General features: G+C 38.7%; 1 protein-coding gene across 1 annotated transcript in view; it reads left to right on the top strand.

Annotated features, from left to right (window-relative positions):
- LOC102207363 (eph receptor A6) overlaps positions 1-19,059 on the top strand; it is a 173,936-nt gene that overhangs the window by 141,566 nt on the left and 13,311 nt on the right. Inside the window, exons 6-10 of the mRNA XM_005747850.1 lie at positions 1,583-1,707; positions 2,060-2,222; positions 4,783-4,891; positions 16,517-16,587; positions 18,460-18,585. Coding sequence (XP_005747907.1) covers positions 1,583-1,707; positions 2,060-2,222; positions 4,783-4,891; positions 16,517-16,587; positions 18,460-18,585 — 594 coding nt within the window. The remainder of the gene's footprint in view (positions 1-1,582; positions 1,708-2,059; positions 2,223-4,782; positions 4,892-16,516; positions 16,588-18,459; positions 18,586-19,059) is intronic.

Below are 19,059 nucleotides of genomic sequence, written 5' to 3'. Positions count from 1 at the left end.
CTAACGACTGGAAACGTGTCATACAGCTTTGTTTGACAGAAATGAAGGAGAAAATCTTTTGTTCATTTGTTTGTTTGTTTCTACATGAGCTTTGATCATTCTCTGATTAAGCTCAGCTATTGAACAGCGTATATTTTAAAGTAAAGGCTTTAAAACCAAGTTAGTACAAACGTCACTAATATCACATAACTTTGCCGATATGTGGCCAACAGTAATGTTTTAATGTTCTTAGTTATTAAACATTTGCACATAAATAAGTGACATTATATTCAGTACTTACTTAAAGTTTACTCTTCGGGCGCCCCTCATCCGCCGTTTTTTTTTCGGCAAAATTATCCACACCCACCACTGCGCTATGCATTCTGGGATATGTTGGGCCACGAAGTCTACACTGCCACAGCCTTAAAATTCAGGGAAATGAAGGACGCATTTCAGGGCCGCATTTCGAGCAGCCTTTGATTTGGGACAGCCTTCGGCGCGCCACTGTGACGTAATCGGCCTTGAAATGCGCACTTTACGGCTGCAGACCCTGAATTGGGATACAGCCTGTGTTTTGTTCTCGTCCTTGCCTTAGGTACTGCCCTGTTCAGCTGACTCCATTCAGTAATTAGGCCTAGGAGTAGTTAAGGTCAGGGTGGGAGCACCTGAGTATCAGAGTGTTACTCTCTTTACTGTCTGAGCTGTGTGCTTGTGATTGTTTACTGCTCAGTGGCGCAGAGAGTGTTTTGATCATTTAACATTTTTGACCTATTATTCTTTTGACTAACTTCTAGGTTTTTGTAGTATTTCTTCCTTTAAGGCAGCTAAAGTGCCTTATACACTTAATTATTAATTAAAGAAATTAAACTCTTTTTCAGTTTTTGACTTGTTGTTTACTTTTTCACTCCGGATGTGTTCACTGTTACTTCCCCAGTTCCCCAAGATTTTCTAGGGAATGTGACAGTTCTTTGATGTTTCAGCGAGATTCTTGTTTACTGGAATAAACTACAGCTGTTGCTGATGTGAATCAGTGCTTTTAAAAGTATGGGCTCCCGAAAAACAAAACTTTTGTGTACTTACTCTGTGCATTACTTACTTATTTCTGGTGTAGTCCATTAGGATTTCAGTCATTAGTGCGGTGTATGAATAAACAATCCAGGTGAGAACAAAAACACAGTAAAGACATCAAGAATACCTCAATGGTCTGCTTAATTCTATTGTTTGTTTAGCTGATTCTTTAATTCTTTAATGTGATTTTATGGCTATAGATAATACAGTCTATAAAATCTATAAAATCGTATGTAATTATGGCTAAATAGCTCTCAAATATACCACACAAAGAGACCGCACAGAAAACAAAATTCTAGATTGGACTGTTAGAAATACAGACTTATTGGAGGGGAATGGTGATTCATGTGAAAGAGTAAGCTTGCTAATTAAATTATTTTCTGCTGCTGAGTCTTGGCACATTGCACTTCATAGTTACACACTCTTTGTGCACTTTGTGTACAATAGCATGTAGTGTCTTCAGCAGCAGTTTCTCAACAATGCCAAGAGGGTAAACATACTGAAAATGATACCTGTCTGTGTGTTTACAAACCAGGTCCGTCTCTGGTCGGGGCTTTAAAGAAGGACTGGGCTTCTCCAAACAGCATCGCACTCTCCTGGCAGCAACCTGAACAGACAGCACTCCCGATCATTGATTACGAGGTCAAATATTATGAGAAGGTACTAAAATACTCAGCATATGATTCAAAGGGCAGATATATCACTTCTCAAGAGGAATATGTCATGTTTCCGGTGAATTATTAAGCTCACAACATTAATTTAACAAGAAAAGGCAACTTTGTAGAACATCTCAGCAGTACAAATGTGTCATACGAATGATTTACTGCCTGTAATATTTGTTCCTAAAAGTGATCAAAAGAGCTTACAAGCTCTCCATCACTACAATGTGGCTGGAAGGTAGTATTTGTCACTGCTTGAAAAAATATCAATGACAAATGTATCTTTTAAAACTTGGTCAAAATATTCTCCGCAATGCTGAGACTTTTGATCATCCCTCTGTTCTGCCCCACAGGAACACGAGCTGCTGAGCTACTCATCGACACGCACCAAAGCCCCCAGTGTGATTGTCTCGGGTTTAAAACCAGCAACTTGGTACGTCTTCAGCGTGCGCACCCGAACAGCTGCCGGATACAGCTCCTACTCTCCTAAATATGAATACGAAACTACAGGAGACTGTAAGTACCTCAGACAATCTACAGTATTTATTTGTTGTACTGCAGTAAGGCCAAAAAATAGGGTTTTTTCATGACAATAATAATTTGTCATTCAGTCTGAGAAAATCAGGTTTAATATTGAAAAATATATTTTCAACTCTAAATAATGTGTTGTTTTTGCTCATCTTCAAGACGGTAAGTCGGCGATTGAAGATGCTAGTTGCAACCAGCAGCTCAGGTTCAAGTGTAGTTCATGTAGCCTCAAGCAGCACCTAAGGCAGCCTACATCAGAGGCGCCACAGCAAATAATAAACCTGGATGTGAGACCACCTTCAAGTTTCCACACATAACACCACCACTTTCATATCTCACAGCTACTAATTAGAAGTCGCCTGGTTCCCAATTAGGCACAGTTATATCTATCGGAAATGTCGGTGTCAGAAGTACAGTTTTTATTTGTCAGTTCAGTACAACAACATGAGCATTTTTTGTTGTTGCTTTATAAATATATTATATTCTTTTCCCCTCCAATCAGCCTGTAGTTACAGTTATTATAGTTCCAGGTCAAGTTTGATTTTTGTGTTTAAACATGGAATAACAGCAGTAACATCTCTTTACAATACTCGATCTTTAAATGCCTTCTTATTTCCTATGTATATACAGTGCGGTGCAAAAGTCTTGAGTCTTGAGAGGTGTTTCCCTGAGAGCTACTAGCTAAAAACTTGGCATTTCTCATCATGCTGTGCAACATCTCCTTGATCCATCTATTGATCACTAAAGCCTCATCAAAAATGGTCTCAGTAAAAGGCTGGCTCTCAAGAAGCCATTCTTAAGAAAAAGAAACTGAGGAGACTAGCTAAGGTTTGCTAACTTACACAAGAAGGGGACTGAAAATCATCGTCATTATGCACAGAGGAGGTCATCAGAGAGATAACAGTGAATGTCTACAGCCATCTATAAAACACAGAGAAGGCTCTGTCGTGATTTTGTTAAATTGTTCAAATTGATGAAATAATAAGCACAGAAAAATAAAGTGAATCAAATTTTGATCCACTGTGGAATACCATCTGGAAACCATCTGATTGGCAGTGGCTTCATTTTTCAAAATGACAGTGATCCCAAACACAGGGCCACTACACCTGGATAGAAAACACACGATGGAGTAGACATGGATTTAACTACAATGTGAACATTTGGCATCTCTGCAGTGTGAATTTCATATAGGTTGAAACCACAACCCCTGAATGCCTAAAAGGTCAGAATGTCACTTGCAACGGCGATCGAAAAACTGAATACAATCAACAGGGGAGTCTGACAAAACAGCCTTGATGTTTGGTGTACTCTGAATCAATGTTTTCTCCCAGTGTGTATGTGTGAGTAGGTGCTTTATTGCAAGTCTACTCATAAAATACAAAGGTCCAGATGCCCTTTTATGTTGGGTCAGGTATTGTTGAGGGGTGATTTGGCTTCATAGTGGCCCTCTCCCTTCCAAAGCTGCAGAGCTTTGCTTTATCTGTGGATCAGAGAGTGCTTGGCCAAGCCTTTGTACTGCCTGGCCTTTTATCTGAAAGAAAAAAAAAAGCAGTTTTGGCCCCTGTCGCTTTCTCCTTCTGTGTCAGTCTGTCTGTCTGCCTGTCAGCTACTGTCACCGCAATAGGTTTTCCATCCGTCTGTGTATCTGTCTGTCATTTCTGTCATCCCTTTCCTCACCTTGCATTTTTCATCCCCTCCTCTGCCACCCCTCTCTCCCTGTGCACACCTCATTACAGCAGCATCAGTCCAACACATCTGTTTAGTTAGTGATGTGAAGCTTAGGACTAGGAAAATTGCCTTGTGTCATGTGACCACCGCCACTTTCACTCTACCATCCCCTAAATAGACTGTAATTATTTTTATCAACCAAAACACACATATTCTCGACAACCTCCGTTCACATATGTGCTCTTGGCTCTATTCACACACACGCACTTAATGTATTAACCCACATGAGGCTCGCTCTTTGGGCTAGCGACCACGCACCCAGATCTCCAATTCATATTCATTAAGCATGAAATATTATAGAAATAAGTTTGGTAATAGCAATCATCTTTCAATTATCTGGGATTCGTTAGCCTTGTGACAAGACACAGAAAAGGGAAAATCATGAATATCAAATGGGTCCAATTTAACCAAATGTTCATGGACTAAATCACAATTTCATGAATGAATAATATTAATTAAACAGCAGCAGGCAAATGAATCATTCCCGTGTGAAAGTTAACTGAGGGTTTGCTTGCATTATGAAGAGCAGATTAAACATGTCTCTTAATATCTACCTATCAAGAGAGCTTACATGGTCTATGCATACTACACTGATGATAAGAAATAATGAAGATGATGCTGAATGATTGTTTTGCTGAAATCCTCTCACTTCCCTCTGATTTGTCCATGTTTGTTTTTATCTTTTTTAAGCGCTCTTACTCCGCTTTCCATGTTTCTAACATGATGATGTTATTTTACTTTTCCCCACATAATGTCTCTGCCCAGCTACATATTTTCCTTCTCATCTCATTTTCTTTCCTACTATTTCTTTTACCTTCAGCCTCCAACATGGCTTCTGATCAAGGCCAGGTGTTAGTGATCGTCACAGCAGCGGTTGGTGGTTTTACTCTTCTTGTCATCCTCACTCTCTTCCTCCTCATCACTGGAAGGTAAGATGGATATACTTATCCTGGTTTTACTCAGAGTGAATATTTCACTGCATGGTTAGTTTCAACTGACATCCACTCTTGTCTGTGCATTAAGTGGAAATATCACTTTAGTTGGGTGGTGTTGTCTGTGCTTCAAAGGTAGATATGGTAATCACATAATTCATTCTTCCTATTGGTTAGATTATTTGGTTTCATTGTGCAGATATCAGTGCAGTGTAGAAGCCCCAAAAGACGTTCGTGTAAAGTTTTGCAGCAACAATGTCCACGGTGGCAAGTGGGGAGTTTTGATAAGTGTGCTGACCAAAGTCATGGTTTGTGCCCTATTTATCCATCATATATATTTAATAGACTACAATTTGTTCATGTAAATAGAGAGTCCTCTTTACACACTAAGGTTAATTATGGAGTTCCACAGGGTTCTGTGCTAGGACCAATTCTGTTTGTCTAATATTCAAATTTGTTTAATGATTTGAAACATTTAGGTGCAAAAACATTTTCACATCTTTGATATTTTTATATGTTGATGCGCAGAGCCCTAAGTGATCTGAACATTTACAAAATGTCATCTCAGGCTTCAGGCTACAGGATTCAGCCTACAAATAGTTAAGGAGGAGGAATATTTCACTTGTTACCGTTAGTGAAGTATGTCGAAAGGTAACCAGGCGTCTTTAACAGCAGACAATTTGGCTTGTCATGACAGGAAAAGTACAAGTGCAGCTAATACTGTTAGGGACGGCTCTGATCCATTTAAGTATGACTGTAATGATTCATTTAAGTATGACTGTAATGATCCATTTAAGTATAACTGTAAGCTTCAAAATTCCTTACAGTAATGTATGTGCTCAATATTTCCACAGGGCATTGGCACAGCCTTTCACTACATTTGCTTCAGCAATTACCTTTGGACACAGAATACCACTAAAACCCAGGGAAGGGAAGGACATATCAACGAATTATAGGGTTATATATCGTTTGTGCGCACTTATTTTAAGAACAAAATGTGAATTTGTGTAGAAGGTTTTGCCTTTATAGTGATTTAAATAATTAAGCAATTTTTAGTTTCAATTATGTATTAAATTGATAATGAGGAGTTTTTGAACAAACTAAATTTCTAATCAGTTTTGCCAATTTATCACATTACATTAGGTAACCTAATAATTCAATCAAAGCACCAAATATATTTGAGGAAAAAGAAACACAGACAGACACACATGCAAAGGAAGAAGGAAAAAAGGTCAATCATTAGTCTGCCCTAACGTTAAAGATGCACATTCAAGTATACTATGTGGGCAGATGCACAGGTGTGTAACTCTGCAAGACAGAAAAGAAAAGCAACAACACTTTCAAGACTCTATTTCAGAAGCTAGATTTGGAAGCTAAATAATTTTCAGTTTCACTGTGAAGATACTGATCAAAAAAATAAGTAGAATTGCTCACAAAAAGTGAAATATTCAACATCACAAATTAATCTTCTGTTTGCAATATATTTAATATTGATGTTGATTTCGCAAACATTTATGGAAACCATTTTTAAAAAGGAGTTTTGCATCTTTTGATAATATTTATAGTAATCCAACAATACGAACCTGTGGTTCCATTCACATGCAAATGACAACAATATAATAGCTCCTGGTAGTAAAACAATGGATTGATCTCCATTGATACAAATTCATTAAATCAAATAAAGAACAGATCAAGACAGCTATTATTTTTCTAAGAAATAATCTTTGGTAACACACAGAGTCTGGATAATTTACAACACCCACAGAGTTCTAAAGACAAATACCAAAATTTTAATTTGGATTTAAAACATCTACAACATTGATGACCTGTTTTGTCCAAAATAGGAGGTGGAAATGAAGCAAGATAAGCAAGAGTGCATTATTAAGATTCTGACACCTTGACAGCAAAATAACTGTTTAAAAAATGTATTTTTGTATTTTAGTTTTAAAGATGGTGAAGATTTTCTCAGTCACATTTGCTGGTAGCAGTGATATAGGCTCCCAGATTGAATTATTAAGACATGCTGACCGATCAGATTGGAAATCAAAAGTGTTCACAGTCAGACTGAATTGAAGTAAAAGGCGGACTGTCATAGAGGGAGGAAGATGAGATATCATTTAAAATATGCCGAACAACACACATCGTCAGAATATCTCTGCAGAGAGACATTGATACTGTTCCAGTGGGTTATCTGTGTGAAAAATCACAGAAATAACAAATGCAAAAATACAGGTATAAAGAGAAGTACAATGTTTCTAAGGCTGCAAATCTCATCTTTTGCACCTTGTTTTTTTATGCATTTGTCACCAATTGCCTGATAAACTGATTATCTTTCACACAATTACACAGTTTTTAATATATAAAGATGCATTTGACTGTTTCTCTTAAGTAGACTGATACTTTTTATATAACACCTTTCTACTCTAGCTGAATAAACAAAGTACTTCTAACTAAAAGTCTCATTCACAAGTGCTGTATTCAATGCCTTAAGCACTTCCCTACTATGACAGGCACAAAGTGGATGCAATATCTTGGCCAATGATCCTTCATTACATAAACTAGAAAACCCGAGGATCGAACCACCAACATTTCCATTTGTAGACAACCAACCGGCTTGGTGGGCTGTGGTTCACAACTCAGACACTCCTGAGCCAAAGCACCCCAAGCCTACAGGGACTGGTATTAATGGGCACTTTTCCATTCAAGTAATATAACATGAGCCACACCTATACTTAGCTTTCTAGATCAGCAGAGATCTGGTGTGCGGAGGGTGTGAGCCATAACACCCTGAGCATATGTAGTGTAAATGTATACTACAATATACCTCTCACATTACTGCAGCTGACTAGTGTCCCACCAAGAAGGCATTTGACATTAGGAAGGATTTGGGTTCAGTGGACAAAAATGTCTGTTCCATATAAAGTGTTTGATGTCTTTGGACGCGAGCTCAATCAAAATACTCCAAGTTAATGATTTTCATCAAAGATTTCCCGCAATTCCTTTTAATGGGGCTGACAATGAATTAGATACCTGGCGTTATTGGTCTCCGGATATCCAAGTGATTTATTTATTTTTGAAAAATAAATGACACGTGTGGGTATAGCGGTGGTGTGCAGGGTCTTTATGTTTGAGATTAAGTAACCCCTCAGGACCCAATAGTATGTGACCCAATAGTTTATGAAGATTTAACAAAGTGCAAAGACAAAACAAAACACACACCATAATTGCTTAATTCACTCAGCACTGACTCAGAAGTCAATGTGAGCGGATTTAACATGCAGGTGGTGTTTTTAGTTTCCTTAACATTATTGTCCTTAGCTTCTACCCAGCTTTAGAAGCACATGCTTTAAATGCCTTTAAAGCCTCTGGATGGAATGTGTGGACCCAGGACGTTTTTATTATCTAAATCTGACCTTTGACCTGATATTTTCTAATGCATTTCTCAATCTCTTACACTCATAGTTTCATCAGAAAGCTTTAATTCAGATCAAAGACATGGACGTGTTTCCGCTGTGCTTCAAATTCATTTTGACTGGGAAAAATTATTGGAACTTTTAGAAACTGCAACTTGTACTTGAACTCTTCATCCTGGTTGCCAGAGGACTGCAACCATGAACTTCACAGATATTATTTTATATTTTCTTTTTTTATGTTAGATGTGCAGTGAACACCTTTATTGTTGGTTTCATTTAAATGCAAAAGTCCGCAAAGTCCAAGTTTAACAGCTGACATTTAAAGCATATTTTGGATTTTGGTAGTTCTATGTGATCTATGTTTGTAGGAGGGTACTTTGTTTAAGATGGCACGCACAAACTAGGTGCAAGAGTTTTGGAATTGTAGTACAAGAAGACTTTTTTTTACCTGAATTTGTCTAATAGCAGTCACAACAGCAGTTGGAGTGTTTTTTGACTCCATCACAAGCTATCATATCTGCAGTCCCGCTGCCCTGTGTAGGAGGAACTTTCACTCTCTTTCAGTTTCAAAAAAGCTCCAAACGTACTTCAGCTGCCTGGAAAAGATGGGCGCTTTCAGTCATACGCCTCTCATAGATGTAAGGTTGTAGAGGACTTGCTGTATGATGAGTGTTTAACACCTGGCTGGCCTAAAAGCTTACTAAATTTACATCTATGTTTGCTTTCTGCTTATGCTAGATTTGAAGAGTGGGAGCTTCTATGAGAATGAAGGTGTCATGATTACACAGATGTAGCCTAGTTGAAGAGTTTTGCACTACACTGCTGCAATGTTTTTTAATCATTTTCTTCATATTTTCTTTAATCCATCCTTCCTTTTGTGCCCTTTGTAGCCTCTGCAGCAGAGCGGTGCACTGCAGTGAGGTGACTGTGAGGGATGTTAGGGTAAGAGAGGAGTGGTTTGAATTACACTGATGCTTTGATTAGGGCTCTAAGCAAGGTTGTTTTACTGAGGTGTGTGGGTGGGTAAAGTGCTTTTGAATATGCGTGTGTGAATATGTACTCTAACAATGTTCGACAGGGCAGAGAACAGTGGAAGAAGCCAAGGTCTTTGTGTGTGATAGCCGGTATTGTGTGTGTGTGTGTGGCCTCCTTACAACATGAAAGCCGGTGAGACAGAAGGATAGGCGGATAAAGGGGATCAGAGGACAGGACTGGAAAAGACTGATAAAGGCACATGCCACGATTTCTTTAATGAACAGCTTGACCTCATCAGCAGAGGTCAACAGTAGCTTTCCAAATCCCCTTCTTGTCCTCTCTGCCACTGTTACAGTTATCTGCTCTGTCTATCAGTGTCCAGGATCCCACAGACTTCACTTAGCCGAAACCCAGTCTGGCAACCTGTGGCTCACAGCCCTCTGACACCTGCTCTAATCTGGCAACCCGGATTATGTTAAGTCTTCAAAGAGAAGAAGGCTCATATGTGATCACATGAACCCACACACACTTGCGGAAGCAAGCGCCAACACTTTCTCCTCTACTGCACTGTCTGCGTTTTCACCCCAAACTTATTCAGTCACAGCCTGCATTATCCTTTCAGTTAGCCTGGCCTCTCTGTCATTCTGGGGAGGTTGTTTTTGTTGATTAGAATAGTTACTGAGGCAGCACCTCTACCTCACATCACATTTCATACAGAAAAAATGTATTATTAAAAAAAGAAGAAGAAGAAGAAGTCTCCTGCATAATTCATGTGGCTGCTGATCCAGCTGAAGCTGTGGAGAAAAAAAAAAGCCAGCCATGAGGAAGACATCAACTTCTCCTGTTTCTTAAAACTGCAATAATCAATAATGTTATTCAAACAATTTATCATGTCTGTCTGCTACAAATTGGTGTCACGTGGAATCAACATAGGCCTACAGAATATCGGACTGCAGCTCCTGTCTGCTAGCCAAATAAAGTTTTTTTTTGTTCTTGATGTTTCCTCAGTTCAATACGTAGCAATGTGAACTTGATTTGTATTTCATATGGCTGTATATACATACAGTAATACTGGATAGGAGCAAGTATAGGATAAGTGTGACCACCTCTGTTAAAGCAGTCGATTTGACAGTTTGCAGGTCTGGAGCATTCAGGTGTGTAGTAACACAATGCCCCAGTCTTCCCAAGAGTTGACATCTCAGCACATTCAACCCAAGGTCAGATCAGACCGTGTAATGCTCAAAGTAACTGCAAAAAAGCTAAGAGCTACATCTGTCAGATTGCAGAAATATTTGACAGTACAATTAGAAAAAGACTGAATAAGTTTGACGTGGTTGGAAGCGTCGCTAGGAGAAAGCTTTCTTTAAATTGAGCGTGGTGGCACTGCAGCTTAGGTTTAAAAAGTTGCATCTGAACAGATGAGACCAAAGTGGAAATGTCTGCCATCCAGTGCCACAACTGGTGGAAACACATCATGTAAGGACAAACGTTTCATACCAGTTATTAAGCACGGTGTTGGAGAGGTGATGGTTTGGGCTTGTTTTGCAGCCACAGTATATGAGCACCTTGCAGTCAACCATGAACTTTCACTCTGTACCAAATATTCTAGAGCCAAATATGACATAATCTCTTCAACAGTTAAAGCAAATCTACAACAGCGTGGTTGAGGAAAAAATCATTTACAGTGTTGCAAAGTTTAAATGCTGTGGTGGAGCTGTGCATCCACAAATGGGCCCACAAACCTTAATGAAGTGATGCAACTAAATAAGAGTGGGTCAAAATTCCATCGCAATGATGTGTGAGACTGATAAAATCATACACAAAACCCTTACATACGTTATTCCTGCTAAAGGTGGTTGGTTCTACAAACCATTGAATCATGGAGTGTACTTATTTTTTTTATTTTTTTGTAGCATGAAATCTTGTGAAAACATCAAAAACAGCTACTGTATATACCAAAATGTTTCTGGTCAACTGAAAGATATCAGAATGAATTGGTAGTTTGATTCTATAGCACATGATTTTTGCATTCAGTATGAATGTTATTCTTAAAGATTTATCAGGACAACAAGGATAGTATATATAAAGTCAAACAAATGAGCCAAAAGAGGATTAAAGCTGTAGAGACAGTAAAGAAATTCCTTAGAGGTGATCTTTTAAAGAAGTTCATCTGATTTAATGTTGCAGGTTTAAATGTTAGTCGTTTTTTACAGCCTTAATAGACTTTCGCAAATTTCTAGCGATAACTAATTTTTTTTTCCCCCTGAGTTTTACCTCGGTATTTTTGGCAATTATTTTTATTATTCATTATTCTATGTAAGCGTTTGTTTAATTGATCTGTGTCACTTAAAATTCCTTAAAACAGGATTTACTTTGTTCTCATTCCTGATGAATTTAAGTAGTCAAGAAGTATTGTATATTTGTAATTTATCACTAGTCAATTTAGACAAGAAATATAGTATACTGTTGAGGACTGGGGCATGAATATCCAATGTGGCTCACCTTGGAAGGCTAAAATATACAAAGATACATTAAATATGGTAGCCTTTACTCAACATAGGCCTATGTTTAAAATTCTTTGCTTTTATTTTGGTCCATTTTTACTCAGGCAAAATTACCCAGTACTCCTTCCATCTCTCCCTTGATGTCTGTGTGGAACTAAATGGCTGCAGCTGTTTGTAATTACTGTCTTTCTATGACTTATTTATCAAACTCTTTGGTATATTAAGACTTTTGCCGCCTTTTGTTGTCTTGGGCATAATGGGGAAGTGATGACTATACTGCATAATAATAAGAATAGTACACAAACTTGAAGGAAAGCCAGCTTATGAATCTGTTTATTCTTGTTATGTTAATAGTAGCGTGTGATTTTAGTTGTGTTGTATATATTTAAGCTCGAACAAGTCCCAGAGCAGTGGAAAAAAACCAAAAACATGCAGTTCCATCACGTCCCGCTGGAATCAGGACAAGCTGCAGACCTCTGTCACTCACCACCACCAACTTCATCCCTCGTGGACCACAGTGGTGTGGAGGAGCAGGGCTGAGAGAGGCAGACAAGTCTACAGCAGTGACAGTGAAGCGAGGACTCTCCTCCGAAGTGACAGTGTGACTGTGAGAGCTCTCTGTTCCTGCTTCTGTTCTGTCTCTGTTGGGGGTTTGGGTCAAGTCTCTGGGCTCTGCTCTTCTACTTTGCTGCTTCTCATTTAAAGGATAACTATGGTGAATTTTCTGCCTCGCTCCGCAGAGGTATTTTTGCAGCAGTTTGTCTCTTTGTTTGCTTTTCTGCGAGATTTTGCAAAAGCTACCAGGATAAATTTACTGGAAGAAAAAAAGGATGAAAGTTGCATTTTGATGGTGATTTGAATTAGTATTAAAAAGAAGCAAAGAAAAAGGCAGAAAAATAAGGAAGATGAGCTTTCACAGTAGCCTTTTAGATTTGTAGATTTTTCTTATTGCTAGCAAATCCTTTGAAAAGACCAAACCCAACAATGAACTGATCTAACTAGCAAATGTCTTTGTAACAAAAGCCTGATGAAGCTCATTCATCATTTGTCTTCATTTCAAAAATATACGGGGAAATATAAAAAATAAACAAATTCAGCTTTTCAAACATGATCTTTGCTAATAAATATAACATCTGAATAAACACCAACCTTTTAATAAGCATGAGACTCTAGTTTTGTCACTTTTACTCTTCTTGCATGCTGCGTGACTGTAAGAAACAGGCAATAGAGTTCTATATTCTAATAAATGATGAAATATGAGAAAATTTATTAGGGGATACACCAGCGGGACCAAGAGCCCCTCATGCACATGGCTATTAATTAAGCCCTCTACTGCAAGAGGTGTTTTAAAATTCATCAGTGATACATCCTCTGAGAGAACTCCAAGCACCTTTTAATTTTTTATATAACTATTTTTTACCTCACTGCTCCCCTCACACTGTGCCACCTCTCACGCAACCACGTGCTTCACAGGTAGCAGTGCCATGTTTAAATGAATCCATTACTCCGTTTTTAAATAACAGTGAGCCGTTTTAATGGCCGACGGTGCTCCGGCATAAGATGCTTCAGAAAAGGGATGATTTTACCCAAATTATTATATTCTCCCTTGGATATTTTTAAATTATAACTTTACAGATAGTTTTATGTAACTATTTAAATGTTAAAAAGTCAGTACTTCGACAGTTTGGATGCTGTTTTAATGGCTGTTGTGATGCTTTACTGCAGCCAACTTCAGTTGCTGCTTGTTTGTAGGTCTCTCTCCCTTCAGTTTTGTCTCGAGTAATTAAAAAGGATTCACTGTTTTACTGGGATGAAGTGACTGACTTGCCTGTTGAACGTGTTCTCCTCCATGCCATGCCTCCACTGTGAAATCCTGTCCAACCAGTTGAATCTGCCGTTAGTTGAATCTGAGCAGAGAGTATAGCCATGTACCCTTCAGATTTCATCCTGCTATTTCTATAAGCACTCAAATTATCAGTAACCACTAGGTTACATTGGTAGCCATGGACATGCCCATGGCATAGCATTGATGTTTTAATCTAATCTTGACTGTAACCAGCTCTTTGTATCTTGTTCTAAACCCTCTGTATTTCCATTCATGAAGGTACCGCTTGACTGCAGACTAGTCATCTTATGTGGTCTTTCAGGGCCTTTGGTTTTCAGTGCATTCTTTCTGAGAACGTTTCTGATGGTTCAGCACTAACTTCAGATCTTTTATCTGCCATGAAATGTAAGTAAATGGGCCTCATCTGGCCATCAAACTGAGCTACTGAGGGCTGTGTATTAAAATTATTTCCTAAAAAGTTAATGCAGTTGTTTTATTACCCCACATTGAAAGTCTGCCCTGCAATCATCTCTTGATTGTATGATTTCGAATCTGCTTTGGTGGTGTAAAGAGTCGAAAAATATTAAAAAATCATGTCATTGTGCAAAGTCTTACAGAACTAACTCTAACCCCTTAATGACATTTTCATGCATTACATTGTTTTACTGGCAAGCCAAAGACATAACTCCCTCAGCAGCCATCTTTCAGTGCACCACAAAACTATTTTCTCTCAAGCATAGCTTTATAGCAAACCTTCTTTGTCACCAATTCATCATTTCACTCTCAGTGCCTCAATACCATGCAGTTTTTTCAAACCTGTCCATATGCAGCACTTTGCCATAAATATAACTCGGAAAAAGTTCCTTTGTGGTTTTTTTGGATTTTTGATTTCAGAGTAACATCCAAGTATCTATTTGGATAAAGTCATCTGTGGTCTTTTGCAGATGCTGTCATCTAATCTCTCAGCTTTTCAGACTTTCTTGGCAGCAGCTCTTTATCTGTTGTTGGCTGTCTCTCAGTCTGTCAGTGCCCAGATAAACTCTCCCACAAACACACTCACACACACAGGAGGACGAGAGAGATTTTACGTAGTTTTTTATTTCCAACAGTCGAATGTAGAGAAAACTTTAAATTTTCTTTGTTCCTTTTGGTTAAGAGTCATTGCGTGTAGTTCTCACTGAACAGATGTCACTTTTCTTTCCATTTTCTCACAAATTGTGAATTGCATGTGTGTCTCTTGCATTATATTTTTTAGCTGCAGAGCCAGTCCCCTGAATGAGATGAAACCACCTCCATCTTTATTTTATCAGCAGACAATCTAACCTAACTCAGAGCCAGACTACGTATGTCGCTGAGCATTTATTTCAAATGATAAGCTGCAATGATGAAGCAATCTGGTGCTGTGGGGTTATTTTAGTTGGCAGCTGTATATGCTAGAATTTTGCCTCATTGTGCTGGTGTTTGACCCAGCTCACTGCAGTGTTTTTAAACAGAAATGTTGAGGAGAGAGTCTAAAACTGATCATCTTTCAATCTGCGCATATGTTTGAGTATGTAGAGAGACAGGAACGATCATTTTAAGTTGTCAGTAATTGTTTGGGAATTTTTTGTTGTTTTTCGCTGCTTGAAAAAGTTGCACATAAGAACTCAAAACACCAACATTACGCACGGAGCTCCGTGACTTGTGTTGTTTATATCAAGCTGTTTTTGCAGACGCTTAACTGTGTATAAGGGCCAGACTGTGCAGCACATAACTTTATGGTGATTGTGACAAGTAGATGTGTAATTCAGCATGATCCAGAGAGCACTATAAAATGATAACAATACCACAATCTATTTTGGGAGTAGCCTAAAGACATGAGAATTGGTTAGAGCAAGATTATGTAACAGCTGAAAGAAGCAAGCATCCCCTACTTAAACAAATGAAAAGTAATTGTGTTAGAGTAGCATGATCCTTTATCATCCTCGGAGAAGCATTTTAATGGTTTTATCAAAAAAGTAACACAAAACACAAATCCACACTTTTTGGTTTTCTACTTGTTGTCCAGTCATGATTTGTCAGGAACTCCATCTGATTAGATGTAATGTAATGCAAGGGATACCTCTTTGGCTTTATTTTCCCCACACAATGATAGCCTTATAACTTGGATTCCCAACATGAATATACAAAAGGCCTACAAACAAAAGGAAGCAACTCATCTTGTTGTTTCCTTTTATTTCCGTTTATTTTTACTTTATTTTTTTTGATGCCATCTCTTCTGTTGCTGTTTACTTCTTAATATTCTTTAAATCAAACGATTGGTTGAAGCGTTAAGCCCAAAATCACGGTTTAGGTTCACATACAAGCTTTCAGTACGTAAGGCACGTTTAAAATGCAAATTTCTCTCCGTGGTTACCATGGTTACGGGTCATTGGTTATCAGGGTCAACCAATTGTGATGACACCAGCAGAGCGCTTTGTCAGGCTTTGAGGGAAAATTAAGGCAAAGAGGTACTCAAGCGTTACAGTGTAAAGATGCCATCGGTATGTGATAACATGGGAGAGAGAGATGGCCGCCAGTAGTTCCACTGACTAGTGTATTTACAAAGCACTCTGCAGCCATCTTGAAATGCATTCTGGGTATTTATCCAGGCTTCTTTTTCTTTTTTTTTACTTTCATTTCAATGATCACCAGAACATGAAGACTGCATGTACAAATAAAACCTTTTTACCCTGAAGGCTAGACATCTGCCTTCATCTTTATTTTTGTGGAATTCACCCATAGGGATCAATTCAGGATTTATTTAATGACATGCCTCAAATGTCTCTGTATTTAGTCCCAATACCCCCCACTATCCCAATAAAAGTCACATTATTGCTCATCTGATAAAGTTTTTACTCAATCAGTCATTCTCTGTGTTTTCCAGGTGTCAGTGGTACTTCAAGGCCAAGATGACCTCGGAGGATAAAAGAAGGGCGAATTATCAGAATGGGCACGGTAAATCAATCAAGCTGCCTCTCTCCTTTTCCTTTGTTTTCTATGCCTATTGCCTGACTTTGCAATATCTGCTAAATAAGTTCTAAGTAAGGAACAAACTCTTTTTGAAGCTGGTTTTAACACTACTTGTGTCTGAATGACCAAATATTTGTCTAGAAAGTGACATGTTTAATTTAACGTGGTGCCAGTAAACAGGGAATAAATCTGAAGTGAGTCTGAGAGCCATAGTAGGGAGCTAAGAGCCACCTCTCTTCACTTTGCATTCAACATGCACCACGTACTTCTGTATGGATCATTTCCCATTTGTTCTTGTTCCTTTGCATATTGAATTTTGCACCGACTTCACCATGAGCTTTTACAGAATACAAAAATGCCTACCCGCTTTTGTCACGTGTATTTATTTAATAGAGCCACTAGCATGCTCCTTCATCTGTCTGTTTCTTCTTCTTTCCTTCATCTGTTGTCTTCCTTCTTATGTCCACTTAAGTTTCAATTAATATGAGCATGAGCTTTATGAGCTTTTTTATTATTTCATATTATTTTTTTCTTAATCTGGTTACACATGACAACTGCATCTCTGAGCTGTCAGCTTTTGCACTCCAGTACTTTTCTGTTGCTTTATATCTTTTATGCCCAACTTTTCATTCCTGACATGAAAATCACAAATTGAATTGAGAGCTGTGAAGTGAAAACTGGAGAGAGAGAGAGAGATATTTGAAAGGGAGTTGAGCAGTAAAATGAAGACGATGGTGACAAGGTGAGGGAAATTTGCTAGAGGATAAACAAAAAAGGGAGACTCAAATGAAGATGAGGGTTGAAAGGTACAGAAAGAGAAGAGAAGACAAAGAGAAATGAGGACTGTTCAAAGAGGACGGTAGGATCGAGGCCACGGAGCTACAATCGGCTGTGAAATACAGTGCATATCTCCTGTGTCCTGTTTCAGCGGCACAGTGTGAGATGCTGAGCAGAAGCTGTGAAAGGGGAACCGGGTCCTTGGCATTTTGCTTGTGTCGATTCGTGCCTCTGAGACAACTCGTTGTTGTTTTTTTGTTTTGTGATACTCTATCGATCCCTGAAGGAGAAGCACAGCTTCTGTCTGGGAGCTCTCCGCTGGGAGGCGAGGGTCAGCGCCAGACCAGCAGCAGCTTGTTAAAGACTCGCTGACTTGCTCAAGGACACTTCGGCAGGGTGAAGGGTCGCTTTAAATAATGGCTAAAAGCCTGCCGCGGTTAAAAGGAGGGTTCAGTGCTCAGTGTGCTGCCCTGCGGGGATTTAGCTAAAGATTTGTGCTTGTTGTCTCATAGCTCGTAATAAATGGAAGTGGGAGGATGTGTTTGAAGCCATTTGTCTCGAGAGAGTTGAATTTGTTTATATAACATCCTATGATCCAGTGCCGATGGAATAATATAAAAAATAAAAACAATTTAGAGCTTTCTCCTATCGATTTATCTAAGATAGGTAGACTGTGTGAATGTGGGTTTGTCTGCTTTTTTACTATGTTTTTGTCAGCAGCTGGATATTTCAATCATTTCTTTCATTTTCTCTTTAGCGTATCTGTGTGTTTGCAAACTGTTTTCCATGCTTTCAGCGATAACACAAGGATGTTGGGTCCTGTGCAGTCAGCTTATTATAGCGGTTGGTTTTTGCCACACTTAACTAAAGATCAGTAATCCCATGAGTGTGTTTATTTTCATCCTTTCCACATTCCCTCAGTGAATGTAAAACTACCTTGTGGGGTACAAGTACCACTGATTGTGTAGTATTTGAAGCATGCATAATGAAGTTGCAGCCGTACCATCAGTAAACTCCACAAAAAACAAACTGCATGTACGCCACTTCACTGTATTGATTACTCGCTGTGTTTGTCCACAGTCCCTTTCCCAGGAATAAAGACGTACGTGGATCCTGATACATACGAAGATCCCACGCAGGCTGTCCACGAATTCACCAAGGAGATCGACCCCTCCAGGATCCGCATTGAGAGGGTGATCGGAGCCGGTATGCTCACGCAGACGTGCACACACTCTTATACGCTTGCTCACTGACACAATGTTCTTCTGTGATCACAAGAGTATCATTTCATGTTGTTTTGGATAACAATAGTTTTAAATGTGTATATAAGATTATCAGTTTTTACCACTCTAAACGCCTCTCTCTTTCTCCTTTGTATATACTAAAGAGGATGCCTTTTTCATCTGCCAGCTTCTCCCTGTCATTTTCTTGACACACGCTGTTGGAATATTAAAACTTTAACAGGTTTAGAGAACAAAAGGAAATGTAAGAATAGACTTGAGGCTTTTTTTAGAAGGTGAAAGAGAGAATGTTATGAAGTTAACCTAATCAGAGCAAAGCTAATAAGGCTGGAGTTTAAATGGGAACTCCAACACTGCCCCCAGGTGGTATGCTGCATTACCTGCTGATGCCGCGACGCTTTCTGATATACATCGTATCGTGTTTATGTGTGTGTCTATG

The sequence above is a fragment of the Pundamilia nyererei genome, unplaced genomic scaffold, assembly GCF_000239375.1.
Source record: "Pundamilia nyererei isolate P.nyererei 1_Seehausen unplaced genomic scaffold, PunNye1.0 scaffold00206, whole genome shotgun sequence".
NCBI classification, from domain to species: Eukaryota; Metazoa; Chordata; class Actinopteri; order Cichliformes; family Cichlidae; genus Pundamilia; species Pundamilia nyererei.
This window is presented reverse-complemented; position numbering and strand designations above follow the sequence as displayed.